Raw genomic sequence first — 13,112 nt, 5'->3', positions numbered from 1 at the left:
GGACATGGCCAGTCTTGCACAGGTGAACAAAATATAAAAGCATCGTTTTATATCTCTTGGCGCATACACATCACCCAGCCCTGACTCCCTGTCACCTCCCACCCCTCCCAGGGTGCTAGGCTCACAGTACCTGTTCACTAGCACATTTCTGACCTGACCACCTTCCAGTTTCCAATAGTTTCCCAAAGCCTCACCCAGCCCCGATGTTCACCCCATCGCTGACCCTACCCCCTAGATCTTACCCATCTCTTCCTCTCATGGGTCCTCTGTCTCTGACCCTCACCTCTGTTGACCACGGGGCTCGATCAGGAGCAGGCACCTGCCAGGGCCAGTGAGTGGCCCAGGCTGCCCCTGCTCATTTCCTGTAGACAGCAGACAGCCCGCAGGAGCTCAGAGGGGGAGTGAAAACGCACCAGCAGGCCTCCCAAGGAGCAGGATCCACCAGAAGCTGCCTTTAAGTAGTGCCCACCTCAGTGTAGTGTGTTGGCACTGGAATTCGGTTTTTCCTGGGTGCCTGACAAAGGCTTATGCACAGCAAGATGCCCAGAAGCAGATGTGCACGACCTGAAAACACACAAGAAAATGACCATGTCTCTTAGAACAAAGAATTTAATTACAAAGAAATAATCAGGGGCGCTTGTGGGGCTCAGTCAGTTAAGAATTCAACTCTTGATTTCGGCTCAGGTCATGATCTCACGGTTCGTGAATTCAAGCTCCATGTCGGGCTCCACTCTGATAGTGCAGAGCCTGCATGGGATTCTCTCTCTCTCTCTCTCTCTCTCTCTCTCTCTCTCTCTGCCCCTCCCCCACTTGCTCTCTCTTTCTCCAAATAAATAAAGTTAATTAAAAAAAAAAAAGTGGGGTGCCTGGGTGGCTCAGTCGGTTAAGCGGCCGACTTCGGCTCAGGTCGTGATCTCGCGGTCCGTGAGTTCGAGCCCCGCGTCGGGCTCTGTGCTGACAGCTCAGAACCTGGAGCCTGTTTCAGATTCTGTGTCTCCCTCTCTGTGACCCTCCCCTATTCATGCTCTGTCTCTCTCTGTCTCAAAAATAAATAAACATTAAAAATAAATAAATTAATTAATTAAAAAAAAAAAAGAAAGAATCAGTGGCAACTTTTAAAAGACACCTCTAATCTGGGACTCCTGCAGCTGCGATCCCTCTAACACTTACTACGCGCCAATGTGTCAGGTGCTTTACAGACATTCCTTCTCACAAAACCCTCTGCTCCCTCCCGTTTCACTAACGAAAGAACAGAGGCGTGGAGGGGTTAAGTGATAGGCACGATTTTCACACAACTCAGCGATTAGCACAGCCAGGATTCAAACCCAGGTCTGCCCACCACAGGCAGCCACGCGCCTCCTCACCTCGTCCTGTACCGACAAAGAGCGTCTCTGGAGCGCGAGTGCACAGACTCTAGATTCCTGGTACCGTGCTGACCAAGTCACTTTGAATCCTAGGACCCCGGAAAACATTCCCGGGAAAGCCCACCGTGCCGCACGCCCCACCTCAAAGTCCATCCACCCCCGACCTCTGTGACTCCAGCTCGTCCTTTGATGCCGTGACGATGCTTGGGAAGGAGCTCCTGTTCTTCAGGGACCGGTAAGCCCCAGACGTGCCACCAAGTCCTCCCAGGCCTCAGCTCCACGCGTCAGTCACTCTAGAAGTGCTCGTTGCCGCCACGAGGGAGGACCGTGCAGAGATGCCGTCCTGTGTGGCGGTAGGGTGGGAGGCGGGGGTCTCCGGGGAGATTGAGAGCTGCCAAAGCACCATTTGTGCAGCACCCACCATGCTCTTGGTGCTGGGCGCAGAGTTTTCCATATACGTAAGGTACTTCTGACCCTCTTCGTGGCGAAGTAGAGATTAGAAGCCCCAATTTACAGATGAAGAAAGAAACTCAAAGAGAACGAGGCACTTTTCTGAGCTAACAGTTTCACTAAGTGTCTGAATTAGAGCACTAGCCCAGATTGATCTGATGTCTCTTCTGTCTATCATGTATCCCTAGTGAGAGCGCATAGGATATGCTCAAAAAATATTCAGTAATGGGGGTGGATAGATAGCCAGGTGGACAAGTGGATGGACAGACAGGTGGGTGGGTGCGTGGATGGAAGGATGATCAGAGGGATGGGTAGACGGGTGGGAAAACTGCAAAGACGGCCCTCTTGTGAAAACCCTCTTTCTCGGTGCCCCTTGACTTTTCCACTGTCAGCTAGAGGTCAGACAGTGTAGAGAAGGCAGGAATATTGATGGATTTTAGCTATACCACAGCTGACGCTCCTGAAGAACACCCTGAGGTTTGAGTTGCTAGTACTGTTGCCTTAGGACTGTTTCGTTTGGACTTATTAGTAGAAGCGTTTGCAGTTCTGTGAGTTGTAAAGGATGGTGAGGCAGAGCCGGTGTTTCAATGCGATGGCGTGGGAGTAATTTATGATATAATTTGTGATGCTGGAGAAGCTGGGATTGTTAGTGTGGACGCTGTAGGGATCGCTGCCTTTACAGCTGTGGGAGGTGATAGTGGAGGTTCTGGTTGGTCTTTATTTATTAGTGTTTTTATTGGCATGGACATCACTCAGGGAAATTAAATAGGGTAAATTTAAGATTTGTATAATAAGGAAAGAGGAAATAAAATTTGAAAACAATGATACTCAAAAATTCAAAGCTCTTGGGTTTGAAACTCATGTAGAAGTTTTACTAGAAGACAGGAAATGGTTGGTGGTAATATTTTTTCTACTTAAAGTACATCTAGTAATATCGTTGTGAGTTTTCTGTTGGTTGAAAGAGTGATGAATGGTGAGAGGCAGTGGTTATCCTTGGAAAAAAACGCAAGGAAGTTGGCAAACGTATGCAGGGTGAAGGAGAATTAAGTTTCCCATTTTGTGTTACAAGGTCATATTCAAGTGCCAGAATGAAAGCTGGGGTGGTTCTGCCAAAGACTGTCCATTCCAGTAGGCGCTGGTGGCGTTCACATAGGAGGTGACAATTCTGGTCACCGGTTCTGATGCGGGGGGTTTTCCCCACCACCCAGCAATTCTCTGACACCAGCTGTGTGTCCTACAATTCAACTCCATTCTGACACCATCTACCTGGAAATAACATCGGGTGGGTCCACAGGTTGAGGGCTCTGTCCACTTCAGATGCCACTTCTGCCCCACCGGCTGTGAATCACGGGTTCCTGTGACCCTCCTTGAGTGTGGCTGCCATACTAGAGCAGCTTTACTCTACTAGACTAAGTTCATTATAAAAGGATAGAACTCAGGAACGGCCGGAGGGAGAGGTGCCGAGACCAGCGTATGGGGAAAGAGTGCAGACCTTCCCTGCCCTCCCTGGATGCACCACTCTCCCCACAGCTGCACGTCTACATCACCAGCCCAGAAAATCTCCAAAACCCCCTCCTTTGGGGGTTTTATGGAGGCTTTAATCACAGAGGCATGACTGATTAAATCGCTAGTCATTGGCCACGGATCCAAGGCCCATCCCTCCCCCCCCCCACCCCAAGATGGGGGTGAGGTGGCTGTTGGGATTGAAAGCTCTAATCCTCTAATTGCCTGACCATTCCCTCAGGCAACTAGCCCCCATCCAGAGGTGAGGTCCAAAAGTCACCTCGTGAACATAACAAAAGACACCTTCGTTGCTCTCCTCACCGGAAATTCCAAATCGGCTCCGAGGGAGACCAAATATATACTTGCTATTATAAATCACAATATCACGGATGTGTTAGTGGTTTTGATCATTCTTCTGTGGCCGAGAAGTCTGTAAGGAAAGGCATACCTGAGGGGTTAGTCTTCAAATAATAAGGAGGTTGTAGAAAGGGGTCAAGCTTCAAGCCACCTACTTTTGGGACATCCTTGTTCGTTGCTTAACTGATCAATAATAGACCCACAGCATATAAATAACATGCAGTTGAAAAATGCACGTGTGCAGATGTGAAGGAACATCTGTGAAGACTGTGTCTGATGGTTCATATCAATAATGACCATGATTAAGCCTAACCGGCTTGAGGTAAGAAGGCGAAAACCTTTCTAATGTCATTTTGGGTGAAAGCCCAGATGGCCGTAAACAGCGTGGTGATAGCAGCTAGACAGAGTGCTCACGTTGGAATAGCTGTATCATTTTCTGCCGTTGGGTAGAAGCGAATTAATAAAAAGACACCCGTTCGAATGAAGTAAAGCTGAGGCCGCGTTAGGTCTTTCGTGACTGAGCGAGGCCAGGGGTGGAGGCCAAATTGGACTCACCAGTTGCAGTCGAACAAAGTTCACTTAGTGGAATCCGATCATGACTAAGGTGAAATAGACAAATTTGCTGGAAATTTCCTAGTTTTACGTTAGGTGGTCCCTTTTGTCCTGGGGCTCTGGCCTCGCAGGGAGCTGGGGGACTTGCGTCCGTGACGCTGATTACTGTGGTCGCTTCTTTTCTTGGAGGGAAAGAGAGACCTACCAACTGTCACCCCACTCCCCGCTTTACCGGGGACAGAATCCATTCACACCGGAACAGGCAGAGGTAGCTGAGGAATATGCATGTCTGAATACTTTTTTATTCCTTTTCTTCACTAAAAAGGGTTCATGGAGCCCTTATGGGCTGGCCCAGGCACCACTGTAGTGGCTGGAGGTGTGAAGAAAGATAAGTACTCGCCCTGCCTTTGCACACCTCGGTTCCATAAGGGAGAAAAACATTCACAAACACTGCCATCGTCCTCCGTGCCCACACAACCTCTCTGTGCACATTAGGAGAGACAGCAAGCTCTCTGGGGTCTAGTTTTATAAGGGTGCCAGTCACGTCAGACTAGGGCTCCACCCTCAGGGGCTCGTCTAACCCGGTCACCCCCGACGTGTCCCGTCTGGTGGTTATCACCGCACCATCACACTGGGGGCTATGCTTCACCATATCAATTTGGGGGTAGGGAGCGGGACACATTCAGCCCATAACAGAGTAATCACATTTCTAAACAGGTTGTATATCCTTCCAGATTTTTTTCCAGATAGAGAGAGAGAGATACTACATATGGGAGGGAATCAGGGATGTCCACAAAGATGGGATTTTATTAGATGAGCTAATCCATCAACCTTTTTTATTCAACAGTATCTCATTTTTCCATGCCACTGAGTTTTGTCATCTTTTTTGTATATATGCAAACATTACTCCAGTGAAGAGATACATCATCATGTACTTAACCAATCCCATACTTAGGAACACCTCAATTCTTTCTCACTTTTAAAAATTAGCAACCGCTTGAACTCAGTCTTCCACAGTGGGTGGGCGTCAGGGGCAGATTGGAGCAGAGCCCAGGTTTTAGCAGCGGGCGAACTTGGTGTAGATTCTGGCAGTGTCTCTTACTGATCAGGTAACCTCGATCAGAGGGCACACCAACACCGCGGGCAGTCAGTAATGACACATGATATATTTCGGAAGGGGAATCTGAAAATCTGTGTTGTGGATTAAGGCTTAGGAACAACTTGAAGGCTTTTTATTATTATTAGCTTTTAATGATTTTTATCGATACTTATTGATTATAGACTTTTTATTATTACCAAAAAGTAAAGCAAAACAGAATTGGTGGGCTTTGAGCCAGGAGGGCCAGGCGTGTGGCGGGAGGGGCCTGGGTGTGGGGAGGGGCAGGCTGTGCTAGTGGGGTCAGACAAGGGCAGGTGGCCCTGGGCCCCCGAGGAAGAGATGAGATGCTGGTTGTACGAGTCGCACAGAGACGCTGAACTCAAAGACATTATGCCCTTAGGTACAATTGTAAGTGTTTTCTTTAAAAAAGCAAAAACGTGTTTCAAAACCCTCAAGTGGTCAAACCATGAGTGTTTAGCAATTGCTAACAACTATTTGATAGAGTGTCGCCATAAATCCTGGGAGCGATAACAGAATGCGAAGGGAGGCCTGGGTGCAGGAGACACTGAGAAATGGGGGGGGGGGGTCAGGGGACAGGAATGCTCAGTCACCACCCCCCCCCACCCCCCACCCCCGTGTCCTCCCATTCCACTGCGTTGTGGGGGCGGGGCCGGCAAGCCCAAAGGTTGAGGAAGTACCCGAGGCAGAGAGTAGGAGTGGTCCCTTTCCAAGCTGGCCGGGGGCCCTGAACCTCTCCTGCTCCTCTTTGGGACAGGTCGCTCAGACATCACAGGACATCACAGGGACCCCCATGAGTGCGGCACTTACAGTGGTAAGCACTCTGTTATCAGGTCCTTACGATGGCCAGTGAGGTATGAATGATGGTTCCCTTTTCACAAGACTCTGAAAGGAGCCACAGGAGCACAGAGCCGGGGACCGGCCACCCTGTGACCAGCCAGAGCCCTCACCCCCACCGCTGACTCCCTCCCTAGGTGCCACCTGGAGCTCGAATCCCATGACTGCAGCCCTGATCCCCTCCTGGTTGTCACCTCAAGTCCCTAAGTGCTTGCTAAGCTTGGACAAAGAACAGAGAATTCTTTCAAGGCACGGCAGGCCGTTGTCCTCCCCCAGCCCAGGGTTCCCCAATAATCCAGGGAGGAGACAATTCAAACCGTGGACGTCATAACCACACGGTGTGCAATGCAGAGCTTTTCACAGTCACCATGAGACGGTTGCACACTCTCGCGGTGTGTACAGGTCCATTGGAACATTCCAGCGTTCTGTTTGAAGAGACTGGGCTTCGACTATACTAAGGTGAACGTCATAAATACATACGACTTACATACATGTGTATGCCCGTGTTTAATTCACACACGTTTATTCTTTATGGTGGATGGCAGAATATTAAGGCTTTCCCACATCTCCTCAGGCAATTAGGGAAGAGAAGGGGCCAAAATTGTAGTTGTGTCTCTCAGACTGTTGCAGGTTTTGTCCAATTTAATGTTACCGATAAAACCAAGACTATCCCAGCCAGCAATAGACCTCACAAGAGGAATAGCATTTTGCTTATGGAACAAGCCTGAGGCTTGTCTGTGTCCACATCCTTCGTGTTGGAGGTGAGAAAGGTGGGCCCCGTCTGTCTGGCAGCCCAGCAGACCCTCCTGCCAGCCGGGTCTTCTCACTCCTGGTCCAGAGTCCATCCTGTCCCTCACACAGAAAACTGGCCATGCAGGGGACCTCCCAAGGGAAGCACTCGACATGAATGCCGTCCAGCCTTCTGACCCAAATGCGCTGGAGTGTGCTGGGAAAGGGCGTGAGGGCCTTCATCTACCACAAGGAGAAGGAAGTCCTTAGACCATGGAGGTATGTGGAAAATGTTGGAGGGGCTTGTCTGCATTCTGTTTTATTCTCAAAACACAATTCTTTATTAAGGATATCCGTCCCTCACTAATGGCTGCCTCCTGAACGATGTTACGCATCTTAGATCAGCACGCAGAGGAAAACATTCACATCGGGCTACGCAAGGAAATGCAGAGGATGAATGAAGGGGCATCCTGAAGGGAGTCGCCTGCATGACCTGGCTCATTTAGTGAGGAGATAGTGGAAGAGAAGAGTCAAAGGCAGCAGACGGGAAAACCACAATCTGTGAGACACACACAGGAACACTCGGTGTTAGATGTCCACAGTGATGGTGATGGCGATCTAGTTTTACAGAAGCTGGTGCTCAGGGGAGCACTCACAGTGGCCCCGTGGGTCCTCCCATGTGGACGAGGCAGCGGAGGATCTGAAAATGAACCCTAATAATAACATCTGACGTTCCATGATCACCTACACTGTGCTGTGCTAAGCATTTTCCAGACGCTTACTCATGTATGAACAGTGTTCTTTTCCCCAGCTGGAATTTTAAACCTACTTGACATCAGAGACAGAAACCCTTCATGGAACCTCAAATAAATGAAGGAAAAGAGGATTCCCCGCCCCCCTGGCCCCCCACCAAACGCGATCAATGGTGGAAAAGGATGCCGAGCCCATCAGACTGAGGACTGAAGAAAAGAGATAGGCTGGCCAGGATGAGGGGTGTCATTTCAGTGGAGGAGCGAGGAAGGAATCCAGGTCCTGGGGAGCAAAAGAACAAAAGTTGGGGGGCATGTGGAAACGGTAGATACGGGTCGTTCACCTGAGAGTCTTGTTGGTAGCAGAGAGAGGTAAATTAACGGGTGGATCAGGCGGCAGGGTCCAATGTGGGAAAATAACCAGACATGGTAGAAGGCATGACAAGGAGCCAGTGGAGAAACATAAGTGCGAAGCTCCTGGGGAAGGAGGGACAATAAACTAGAACCTTCTGTGTCTGGCATCCCCCAGGACTCTGTGGCTTTGAGCCCAGCCCGCACACCTGAAGGCTCCCTGGTAATGTGTTTTTTTCTGGGTATGAGATTGCGTCATGGAAAGGGAGCGGGAAGCAGTGTATTTACTTGGACTGATTCTCCATTGTGTATTCAAGAATTCCAACAAAGGGGCAGAAGGTAGACTAGGAGCCCGGATTCCTTGTCCCTTCCGAACACCCTCCTGGCTGAGGATGAGCCTTGACAGCTTCCCAGGTTCTGGTTGATAAATATGGACGCCCAGGCTCCTCAGAGGGGTATAAACAAGCTAAGGACACCACGCTCTGCTCTGGCCGTTTTTAAGCACTGTCTACATACGGGTCTTCAATTTTATAAGCTGTGTCTTCCTTAGGCTCCAGGAGATGAGCGATGACTGTTTTATTTCTTGGCGTCTATCTAGTGGAACCCCCAAAATGAGTGGCCTGTCAGCCAATGATGTGATAGTTTGGACTTCAGAGCTTCCAATGACAAAAATTTCACATCGGCGAGACAGATATAGAAAGAAACTTAGCTCTACTAACTTCAAGGTTACCTATCACCAATCAGTACGTTTGCAGGGTGGAAACATGACTTCCTACGTATCTACAAATTATTGTAAGAGTAGTCGAGAGCCTCTAAAACACTTCTCTGTGCATTATCTCAATCGATCCTCTGAAGTATCAGCACAGATAGCATGATATCTCACTTTTATTTGACAGGAAATTGAGCCTCAAAAAATTGAGTGACACACACAAGGTCACACATCTCCCCAAGCTCCCTTGCTCCTGTCACAAGGCCGCACAGCCCCATCTCCATGGGACGTAAGCAGAAATTAGACCAAAAGCATCAAAAACATAGAAGAAAGATCCTTCTTCCCCTGAAACTAGGGAGCAGGATTAGAGAGAAGAACGGTCAAGGAGGACAGAGGGTCGAAGTCAAGGAAAAGTAAAGGTCCCCATTCGGCTCATGCTGAGTTACCCTGACAGTCGGACAGTGAGGAGGTGGAGGCCTCTCCTGAGATGAGAGGTGAGAGACAGAGAGACGGACGGGCTCAGCCCACACTAGTGGGGAGTGAAGACGGTTGGTACAACCGAGAAAGAACAAAAGTTCAGCAAATGTGGAGCCAGGGCCCTGGTGTTCGGGGGCTAGAAAGATGGATAAGCCGTGACCCGGCCCCAGGTGAACGCCAGGTGAAGGTTGTGGGTAAACGAATCTCAAACTTGGTGAATTAGCTCCTGTTCTTTAGGAAAAGGGAATAAAAATTTCAGAGACTGTGAAAGTTGGTGATCTCTTTAGCTCCTCTCCATCCCTGGCACCGATTTATGAAGTCAGCAAATATTTACTGAGCCCTGACCACGTGCCAGGCACGGCACTGGCTCCAGGGAACCAAGAGATAAACAGTGCAGCTAAACGTATGATCAGCAGATCTATCCTGTCAATAAGTCCCATTGTCCTGCCCCTCTTATCAAAGATCAGATTACAGACTATCGATAGGGTGTTTACCTACTCCCACTGCCAGTTCCAATACATCCTCCAGCTGGCCTTGTCAAGGAAGTACATGGATTGTCTTTCTTTTTGCTTCGATTTTAAACCCATTGACAGATGAATCGATGAATCAGGAGATTATTTACTGTACTCGGTGGGAGAGCGTTGTCAATTTTCATTCATTTATTATCGTCATCAATAGCTCCAACTTTGTGGATCCTCTGAGTATGGGTTCTGTTGCTTCACTACCCACCATTAGCGTCCTGAAAATGTTCATGATTACAGATTATTCTGGAACTTGCGCTGTTTTACGTAAGTGATGGATAGTATTTATTTCTACCTTATGTGTCCAGTTTACGCATTACAATACGTTGTGACAGCGTTTCAACCAGGGTTTCGTAACTTGGGCACTACTGATGTTTGACCAGGTAGGTCTTGGTTGGCTGGGCTGTTCGTGGATGGTTGGATGTTTAGTGGCATCCGTGGTCTCCACCCATTACACCCCAATAGTACTGACCGTCCCCAGGTACAACAAGCAAACTTGTCCCCAAGCATTGCCAAATGTCTCCGGGGGCGCAACATCGCTCTTGATTTAGAATGCCGACCTTCCTTCGATCTGGTCCTCACAACACCTGCAGTATCTGAAGTCGAGGTGTTTTTAGAAAGGAATTTTAGATTCTGCCACGTGTGACAAGTTCTGACAGTACGTTTTCTCTTGATCACTACATTTTCCTCCCTCTCCTCCTGAGACATTCGCGACATCTGTGTCCCTACTGCACCTGAGAATGAGGCTTAAGTTGGCCGAAAGTCACCTGTTGACTTTTAAATGAAAATTAATGGAAATATTTCCCAGCTTTATGGTGCCCAAGGAGAAGGAAGTAGGAATTTGTCTGAGCCTCGTCAGAGACCTGATGCAGGTGGTGACTCATCCCCAGAGGATATGTCTGCTCCTCTCTGCCCGCTCTCCTCACCTCCTCTTCCCCAGCATTCTCATCCCTGCAGCGCATTCTCACTCGGTGCCTCGGTCAGCATCTAGCACCGTGACATGAACAGTCAGCATTTCAGAACTAAGTATTGAATTAAGTGAAAAACACTTGATTTTTTGGATTTCTCATCAGGTTTTTATTAACAAAAATCAGACGACAGACTATGAACTTGACCTTTTTGTTTTCATTACCCAAATCTTCTGGGTTCCCAAACCTGTCCTCCGGGCCTGGTGGTGGAGAGAGGGAAGGGAAGGGGGTCCCTCTTGCCTTCAGAGAAGGATAGCTCTGATTGGACGAGGCACCAGGTTATGAACAGAGGAAACCTGAGATCTGGGGCTGGGAGTGAACATGTGGAGGAGATCAGTGTGAGATGAAAATCAAGACAGCTCTGTCTGCCCCTAACCACCAGATGACCTCTGGGCCACCAGCCTTCCTGGTCTTGGTGTTTCATCTGTTAATACACATTCTAGATAAGACTGTGATGTGGAGGGCGGGGGGGGGGGGGCGCCCTACATGGATGCCTGCCACCCTGGCGTGCCCAATTGGTGGGTGGGTCGCGGCTAGGCAAGTAATAATTTTTAGGATGGACAATATCTAGCTATTTGGCACTTTACAGTTGATAATACACTTTCCAATCAGTATCTTGTTACCCTCGTAATGACCTCATGGGACAGGCCAGGTATCAGTAGTTGTATCCAAGAGATGATAGGACTGAGCTTAGAGATGCCGGTCAGAGTTAGAACCCAAGCCCATGTCTTCTAAAACACGATGGGCTTTTCCTTCTGCATCATGATGCTACTTAGGAAACACGAACACATGTCTCTTGTAATAAAGCTCTTTTAAATTTCAACATCAGCTTACATCGTCTCCCCTGGGACGCTTTCACCGCAACGCTGAATGCGACGGAACTTTCGTCCTGTGGGGCACGCGCTGTGCTCCCAGGGCGTCCTGAACTTGACTCTGCAGCACGACTACCTGGTTGTAATTACGGTCATAACCGCCTAATCACCTACCTGTCTGAATTATACTTGCCTAGTTACATACCCGTCTGGAGAACTGTAGCTCCTTGGGGGCTAGGCCTGGGTCTGTTCAGTGCTTCATCTTTGGTATCTGCCACAGTCCCTGCCGATAGGCGCTCGCTGTATCTGTTAAATTAACTGAACACGAAAACCCAACGTAAGATTGAGGAGTTCCTACCCTAACTACCCAGAAAATTAAATGTCCAAACTTTATCACGGTTTCACTCTCGATAAATAATTTTATGTATAGATTCCAGTTTCTACAGAGTCAAGTCAGCTCTTCATGTTTTGTAAAAATGACTTTCACCTCCGAAATTCAAAATGGACCCCATTTATATTGACAGTTTCAGCCCAATGCCCTTGTGGTACTACCATGGTTTTATGGAAACAATATTGGAAGAGTTGTTAAACCTCGCGTTAATTTGGGCGTGCCAGATTTTCTGTTAACAAGCCATCAGCTTCAAGGATATGAACACTTTGAAGAGCTAAGTATATCAGCGGTATAATTGATCACGGTTAATGTTCTTGCTGGCTAACGGTTCTGGCGGGAATAATTCGCATCTCCTAACCACAAAGTTTTGGTTCATTTGTAATATTCATAATGTTAACCTGGATTGAATTTTCTGTTTGCGAGATCTTCATTTTTAAAAGATCAGAGTAGGAAAGGGACATGTGTACCAAGAGATAGTTCCGATGGAAGGTGCGCAGCCTCAATGTGTAAATCACCAGTAAAGGGGGATTGCAGAGATGCTAAAAGAACAAAAGGGAACAAAAAAGAGCACAAAGGGAGAAGAGCTATTTACCAAGGTCAAAAAACTGCTGTTCTCTTTGCACACAAGGCAAGGGTGAGAGGCATTTAGAAATGGCCTCTGATGTGTGGCTGGCAGTACGTTTCAGTCCGAGTCCCGTTTAAGATCAACCTCAACCTTGATGTCTTGTCCATCGGCCAACAGGATTTTCTGGCGTCGTCAGGTGCACATGATGACAGGGATCCGGCCCAGCACCATCACCAGCTCCTTCCCCCAGCTTATGTCCAACGTGGACGCAGCTTACGAAGTGGCCGAGAGGGGCACCGCCTACTTCTTCAAAGGTACTCGACAGACCCCCGAAGGGAAGACACGGCAGGGGGCAGGGCCCGGAATGCCGGGACATCTGGTGCGGTCAGCCTCTGTCCCGTGATCATGGAGCGTGTTCCAGTCACACCTCCTCAGGTTGGGTGGGAGATGCCACTCTGCCGTTACAACAATGGCAAGAATGGCAATGACTGTCAGAGCCAGGACTTTACCCAAGACAGGCACCGTGCTAAGTGACAGCACCCCCGGGGGCTACAGACCTGGCTCCTGCCCCACAGAGTGGCACATCCCACTGAGATCCTCCAGTGAACAGAAGCCAACACAGAACCCCGTGTGAGGACAGCACCCTTGCTATGTGCCCTG

The 13,112-nt window shown here is 48.8% G+C and overlaps 1 protein-coding gene across 1 annotated transcript in view; it reads left to right on the top strand.

Annotated features, from left to right (window-relative positions):
* MMP20 (matrix metallopeptidase 20) overlaps positions 1–13,112 on the top strand; it is a 52,015-nt gene that overhangs the window by 16,673 nt on the left and 22,230 nt on the right. The window contains exons 6-7 of the mRNA XM_045486594.1: positions 1,458–1,599; positions 12,630–12,766. Of these exons, the coding sequence (XP_045342550.1) occupies positions 1,458–1,599; positions 12,630–12,766 (279 nt within the window). The remainder of the gene's footprint in view (positions 1–1,457; positions 1,600–12,629; positions 12,767–13,112) is intronic.

Source organism: Leopardus geoffroyi, chromosome D1 (genome assembly GCF_018350155.1).
Source record: "Leopardus geoffroyi isolate Oge1 chromosome D1, O.geoffroyi_Oge1_pat1.0, whole genome shotgun sequence".
Lineage (NCBI taxonomy): Eukaryota > Metazoa > Chordata > Mammalia > Carnivora > Felidae > Leopardus > Leopardus geoffroyi.
This window is presented reverse-complemented; position numbering and strand designations above follow the sequence as displayed.